At 52.9% G+C, this 7471-nt stretch overlaps 1 protein-coding gene across 1 annotated transcript in view; it reads right to left on the bottom strand.

Annotated features, from left to right (window-relative positions):
• The window catches only part of STAMBP (STAM binding protein), a 10140-nt gene extending 3825 nt beyond the window's left edge, over positions 1 to 6315 (bottom strand). The window contains 4 exon segments of the mRNA XM_009076134.1: positions 498 to 860; positions 1488 to 1608; positions 2324 to 2399; positions 6113 to 6315. Of these exon segments, the coding sequence (XP_009074382.1) occupies positions 498 to 860; positions 1488 to 1608; positions 2324 to 2399; positions 6113 to 6315 (763 nt within the window).
• Positions 6316 to 7471: the final 1156 nt, after the last annotated feature.

The raw sequence follows: 7471 nt of genomic DNA on the forward strand, positions 1-7471 counted from the left end.
CTTTAGTAGGGTAATTTGTTAGCAAAAATGAAGTCACACACATACAAAACGTTGTTTAAAGTAAGAGGTGTCACTGGCCAAGAACCAGTCACTGGGACATGTCTGAATGAGTCTTTTGGAGCCACATGTAGCAGAATTTGGTCAGGAGGAGGATTCAATCAGCCCAGTCAGGAACTAAACCCTATCTCCAGCAAGTATCTGGATCAAGGAGAGGCAAATAGGCTGCAGACTCTGGCACAGCAGAGAGACTGGAGTGGAAAAGCATGGAGGGCTCATTCCCAAGAGGAGTCAGTTCTCCCCAGCCCTGTAAATGTTTACTGGACAAGAGGGAGAATATCCAGTGACTTGGTAGAGCAAAACCCCAGGAGGGATGGAGCCCTTGAGAATTCCAAGATGAATGCTAAGATAACTCCAAGAGGCTCTCAGACAAATCAGCTGCCTGTCCATGTTTGGCTCAGCCCCAGGAAGGCAGAAGGGATGATCCAAGAGGTACTAACTGGTTTCTGTGCTCCCCAAAGCAATTGGTTTCAAGGACCTGTCCACGACAGGAGGTTTGGATGGGACAGTCCCTGCTGATGGACTTGCAGGGTGAACTGGAGAGACTGGAACCTTTGGGATGATATCAGTTGGGGGCTTTTCCACGCCAGGGATGAGGGGTCCATCCAGAGACTGAGGACTTGGCTCTGGCATTCCAAATTCCTGCACTATCCTTTGGTGTTCCTTCTCCTGCTCCTGTCGCCGGATCATCTCCTCGAAGGCATGAAACTGCTCCTGCTCTGCCTGCTGCTGCTTCATCAGGGCTACCCGAGTCTTCTCCTCTTCCAGCTGCTGCTGCAAAGCCAAATTGTGTGCAAATTAGTCTTCTTCCTCATTATGGAAGGAGAAATATGCCAAGGGACATGAGCAGGGAGGGGAACACTGGCCTGAGGCAGAACACAAAGCTTCAGGCCTCAGCAATCCCAGAGTGCTCATAAAGGGTCTGCACAAGGTCACCAGCAAACAGCTCTGCCTGCAAGGAAGCTTCAGCTTGCAGAGATCCACACTCCCATCAGGAGAGCCAACTGGACCAGGGCAGTAAACCCACTGCCTTACCCTCCCTCTTGCACAGAAACACAATTCCAGGTTGATTTCCCCCTATCCTGTCTCTAAGATCACACTCGTCTGCAGCAAAACTGATGGCAGAGGTTTCTGCTTTGCCCACAGCACCCCAGATCCTTGCTCATGCTGAGCTTCTGGATCATAACACCTAGGCCTCACGTTGGGACAAAGAGAATAAACCAACCAACCACTCAGCCCCAGCTCAGACTCCCTCAGGATGCACCAGGCAAAGAGACACAGAGACACCTAGGAGAGATTCACCTGTGCTGCAGGTGACCTGGACCCTGCCAGCTGGGACTACCCAGACTTGACATTTCCGAGCACCCAGGGAGCCCTGGAGACCTGCCCTCTTCCAAACCCTTTGTGGCTGAGGGTCTCCTGGGGAGCACAGGCCTCCAGTCTCCTCTCACTCACCTCCTGCTCCTTGTACTTAGCATAGTCCTTGGCGTACCTCTTTAACAGCTCCTCCTTGAGCTCTTCGGCTCTGGGGAATGCTACTTCCTTCAGTTTCTGGAGAGGGAAACACACACATCAGAGTGGGACAGCCCCAAGGCAAGAAAAACAAGACCTGAGCAGCTGCAAGATCCATGGCACCCATGGATTATAAAACACCTCTAAGGTCATTGAGTCCAACTGTTCCTGCATCACTGCCATGTTCACCACTAACCATGTGCCCAAGTGCCACCCACCACTGCCATGTTCACCACTAACCATGTGCCCAAGTGCCACATCTAAGGGTTTTTAAACACTTCTAGGGATGATGATCCAACCACTGCCCTGGGCAGCTGTGCCAGGGCTGCACAGCCCTTGTGGGGAAGAAATTTTCCCAATATCCAACCTGAATTTCCCCTTAGCACAACCTGAGGCTGTTTTGTCTTGTCCTGTCCCTTGTTCCCTGGGAGCAGAGTCTGACCCCACCTGGCTACACCTCCTGTCAGGAAGTTGTAGAGACTGAGGAGGTTTCCCCTGAGTCTCCTTTTTTCCAGGCTGAGCCCTCCCAGCTCCCTCAGCCTCTCCTGGTGCTGCAGCCTCTTCCCCAGCTCTGTTCCCTTCTCTGGACACCTCCAGCCCTCGATGTCTGCCTCGGAGCACAGGGCCCAAAACTGAACTCCCAAAGGTTCAGGACTGCCTGGCCAAGCCAAGGCTTCTCCATGTTAGTGTGGATCACTCATCCCAGAGCCAGGAACACCCAAGGCATTTCCAACTGCAGCCATTGAGGACTTACTCTGACTGTTTCCCTCTTTTCGGGGATGACGGCGGTTTTGTAATCGCGGTGCTGCGGCAGCTTCTCAATGAAGAGCCTGAGGACAGGGGAGAGAAACTGCAGCTCTGAATCACAGCAGAGAGGCACAGACACGACACACTAAGTGACATTTGGAGGGGACAGTGCCCTGGGTGCTGTGCTCCCTATCAGGACAGAAAACCCTCCAGCACACAACGGCCTTTGGAGCCCTTCACAGCACACAGGGGATCTCATCCTATCCCAAGGGAGCACCTCACACAGATTTTTCTTCCACCTGGACTTGGGAGATGATCCTCAGGGATCTGTTTTGAACAGAAGCATTAATAAGCTGGTCTAAACCACCAAGGACATGGCAGCAATTCAGGAAGGTGCTTGGGCACCTGCCTACACCTCTGAGCATCCAGGGATTACACCCAGGCTCAAGGACATGGCTGACTCAGTGCTCACATTGTCCTTCTGCACAGAGGAACAAGCAGTTTGTGCAGGAGATGGGAAATTAACTCAGACCTCGAAGAGAGAAAACTTGCAGGGAAGCTAAAAGCAGGTTCCCAACATCCCCAGCTGCTGCACCAGGAGCCTCTTGGCTCTGCCCATTCCAGGGCAGGGCAGTATTCCAGGCAGGAGAGCAATTTCTGTGCAGGCTTTGGGGAGGGAAATCAAGACTGAGCTCAACATCATCCCATTCCCAGCATGGCTATGGTTAATCTTCAGCTTCTTTACAAATGGGATAACTATTTCCCCCTTCACAGAATCCCAGATGGGTTCCTGGATGGCTCATCCCATCCACCCCCTGCCATGGGCAAGGACACCTTTTACCAGCCCAGGTTGCTCCAAGACTTATCCAACCTGGCCTGGAATGGCAGCCACAGTTTCTCTAGGAAAGCTGTGCCAGTGCCTTGTTTCCTTCAAGTGGAGCTGTGCAGCTCTGGGCACAACCCAAAATCCTTCCTGGCTCTTTGCTACACAGCTTCAGCATCCAAAGGATACTCCAGCTCCTTCAGAGAGCAGCCTCATGCTCAGCCACAAGGAATAAGGGAATAAGAGGACAAGCTAATGCCCCAGGGAACAACACAAACCAACCAAGCAGAGCCAAGCAGAAAAAACTCCAGGGGGGACAGTGAGACACTCTTCACACTGTGTGTGCAGTAAATAAACCCAGCTGCTCCAAAACCTCAGTCCTCTGGGAAAAGGAAGGGGGTTTTGCCACCCTGAACACTCCTGGTTGCTACTGAGAGCGTGAGGATGCAGGATCAGCATCATCATGGCCTGGAGCTGCTGCTCCATCCCCAGCACCCAGAGAGGTCCCTGCCCCTGCCTGGTGGCTCTGAAGTAGGTCACTGTGTCGAGGAGACACAACAAGGCCGTGAGCATTGCCAACAGCTCAGAGATTAAAATGGAAGGGATTAATTAAGGAGGATTAAGAGCAGATGCTGGCCTGGAGAGGACGGAAAAACCAGCGGGGACAGCTGGGTTTGCACAAGTCAGGAAGCAGGGAAAAAAAGTGGGCAGGAGGGTGAGAGGAGGGCTCAGGCAGCCAGAGGAAAGCTCTGGGCCAAGAGCAGGCAGTGGCAGGCTGGGATGGGGCAGAGGAAGGGCAGCAATAGCTCATGTGCCCCACTGACAGCTCCGCTGAGGCTTGGCAACACCAAAACCTGCAGTTCCCATCGCCAGGAGTTTTGGGCTCGTTCAGACCTCTGCCTGCTCCGAGTGCAGAGTGAGCAGCAGCTGTTTGGCAGGAGCAGCACAGCACAGGCTATTTTTAAGCACAGTCATGGCACACACGCCGAGGCAGTGTCTCTCAACAGCCCCTGGAGCTCGTGTGAGCAGCAGGAAAAACAAAGAGCCCAAACAACACAGCAAAGTCCTGTCCTGTTCTTTTTTCTTCCTTACTTGGCTCTACCAAAACCAACTCTAGTGTTCCTGATGGTGATTCAAGGAAAGCAATCACACAGAGCAATGCAGGAGAAGCTGCTCATGAAGACAAAGTAAGTTTTACCAGGTGATATGTGTTCAAAGTCCAGCCTGGTTATTCCAGGACACAGCTGTAGAATCATGGAATGGTCTAGGTTGGACCTTCCCATCTCTGATTCAAGCAATGAGACAGTGACATTAAATCCATATCTTTGGACAATCCAGAGCAGCAGCTCAGACTGATCAGCACAGAAATCCCACCCAGGAAAGGATTTGCACCCTCCTGGTAGCCAGGCTGAAAATACCAGGAGGGTCTGAAAGCTGCTGGAAAGAAACCACACCAGGATCTGTCCAGCTACAACCAAACAGCTTTCAGTTCATTTGTTTAGTTAAAATGTTTCTCCCTCAGCTCCAGCTGCGTAATCAGCCTGGAAACCTTCCCAAGGGTGTTACACTTCCCAGCTCCCTGTGCAGCCTCCCAGGGCCCTCGCTAGGATGCCCATAAAAGCTCAGGAAGTGCAAGGCGGGAAGACAAGCTAATCAGAGAAAAATGTGTTGGATTTAAGGGGCAGGAACTTTGCACAGGGGGCAGGGAGAGAAAATGCCCACAGAGATGCCAACCACATTCCAGCCAAGCAGGTAGTGTGGGCACAGCAGAGGCCACACCAGTGGCACTGGGTGATAAAGTGGGAGGGACAGGCTTTGGGCCAGAAATCTCCAGGAACAGGACACTGTAGTAACCTAGGAGTATGGCAGGTTTCTCCTCTGAAGGTGTTTTATTGGAGAAACAACCAACCAGCCTTGATCCTTCCCAGGCTGATACCTGATACTGAGATCCCTGACCACAGATAACAAGATCCCTGACCATGGATCCCTGCCAATCCATGTGATGTCATGGCAAACCTAGTGGAAAAATCGAGGCCAATTCACCAAAACACCTGGAAGCTTAGGCATACAGGTAGACAAAATCCCTCTCCTGCTGACAGGAGTCTCCATAGCAGAGGGACAGAGGAATCCAAGATCAGCCTGATTCCAAAGGGAACTTTTACAGACCTCCTGCAGAGTGGTTAGGGAAGTTTGGGGGTTTGTGTCTCACATCTTTACCACATCTCCTGGTCAGTCTCACCAGCTGTGGGACCTGAAATCCCACGGGAGCAGAGAGCTCTAGGCAGGACCCAGTTGTTTCAGGCTGTACCAGGATGTTCTGCCTGGAATGGGGTAAAACAACTGGAACAATGTTCTGTTTGTAAAGCCACCAGCAGTGAGTGAAGAAGGGGAGGTCGTGCTGCTTTTGGGGCTGAACGATGGTGAAACCAGTCTGACCCATCAACCCCAAAGTTAAACACCCTGAGAGTGAGGTGAGGCTGTGGCAGAGCTGGCAAAGGGCCCAATAAAGGAACAAACAAGGGATACACCAATAACTCACCTCAAGCTGCTGAGCTGACACAGCTGACCTGGGGACATCTGACTGACAGTCAATCAATAAAAACCCAGCCCCAAATTTTAATGCTAAGATCTTCTAACACATCCCTTCTTGGAGTCTGTGTGAAGATTCCTCCTTGGACTGGGGATCCCCCTCAAGGATATCTAACCTAAACTTTCCCTCCTTCAATTTGAAACCATTACCCCTTGTCCTAAACACAAACCATCCCCTAGACACAAACCACTGCCAAAGTCTGGGGCTGGGATTGGATCCAACCTCCCCCAGGCTCCTCTCTGGGAAGGAACTTGAAAAGCTTTTCTGCACCTCAGGACTCAACAGGAGCTTCTCCAACACACTTCATCCAAAGCTCCCACTCTGCCCATGACAAAGGCCTCACAGCATTCAGACAAACCTCCCCCACCAGGGCCAGCTCTTACGTGATGTACTTGTTGTAGAGGATGAAGGCATGTTCAATGTTCCCCTCCTCCGAGTACACCGTGGCCATGCGCAGGATCTCCACGCCGGAGCGGTAGTAGCGCCGTGGGGGGATGTCCTCATTCACTTCCACGGTGCTTCCCACCTGGATCAGCCTCCGGACGCGCTCCTCCGGCGGGAGGCTGGTGCTGGCATGGTCAGGCATGGCCACACACATCAACGCTGTGGGGAGGGAAGGATGTCAAGGGCATCAAAACCGGTGTGGAACAGGCAGTGAGGGAGCAGGGAATATCCTCAGTGGGAAGGGATGCACAGGAGCATTGAACTCATCCCAAAATCCCACCACACGCCTGAGGGTGTTGTCCAAACACTTGAGCTCTGTCAGGCTTGGGGCTGTGAGCACTGCCCTAGGGAGCTGCTTGAGAGGTCAGGGCCAAAGGATCCTCCCGGATCCATCCTTACCCAGCAGGCTCCATCCCACGTGGCTCTTGCCTGGGCACAGCCACATCCCTGTCTGCCCTGTGCTCTGGAGACACTCCCATCACAGCCCAGGAATGCACCACGACCTGATCCTGTGGCTGCTTCCAACAAACCTTCCTCAGAACAGCCCCATGGCTCCAGCTGATGGATTCCAAGGGGAGGAAGCACCAGGACTAAAGGGCAGTGAGCACAGAAACCCTCTACAACTCTCCTCCTTCTTCACTTAAGGCAGTTTTCCCTGGGAAAGCGACTCTGGAGCAGTGTAAGGGTTAAACTCCCTGTGAAATCACAGCTCAGTGATTCCAGAGCACCTCAGGAACACGAGTGTCATATGCAGCGAGCCAGGATTTACTGTGGCTCCTTCCCAAACTAGGGAATGGGCCCAAACTGAGCCTGAGGATCCTGGTGGACGTATGCAGCGAGCCAGGATTTACTGTGGTTCCTTCCCAAACTAGGGAATGGGCGCAAACTGAGCCTGAGGATCCTGGTGGAGGAGGTGTGACCCCCCTGGAGCAGAAGTCCCTTTGGAGGCAGACAGATCCATGTTCCTCATCCCTGGAGGAGCCTCCACAAGCCTCTTGCCCTGTGGAATTTGGTCCTGCCAAGGCCTTTATGGGGTGTGACAGCCACAGCTCAGGGGGAGCTTCAGCCTCTCCCCCTTCCGTGGTGCTTCTTCGGGGGGTGTGGGTCCAGCTGCTCCTCCAGGGAGAGCTTTGAGTTTCCTCCCCAAAATAATCCGAAGTTCCACAGTCCTTTTCCCCATGGGAGAGCAAACCCCACTCACACCCCCCAGCAGAGACTCTGCTCTAACTACCAGAGCTCTCGTAGCTTCTGGTCCCCAAACTACAGACCCTTCCCAGCCCCCCAAAGAGAGTAAACAA

Source organism: Acanthisitta chloris, unplaced genomic scaffold, assembly GCF_000695815.1.
Source record: "Acanthisitta chloris isolate BGI_N310 unplaced genomic scaffold, ASM69581v1 scaffold9036, whole genome shotgun sequence".
NCBI lineage: Eukaryota > Metazoa > Chordata > Aves > Passeriformes > Acanthisittidae > Acanthisitta > Acanthisitta chloris.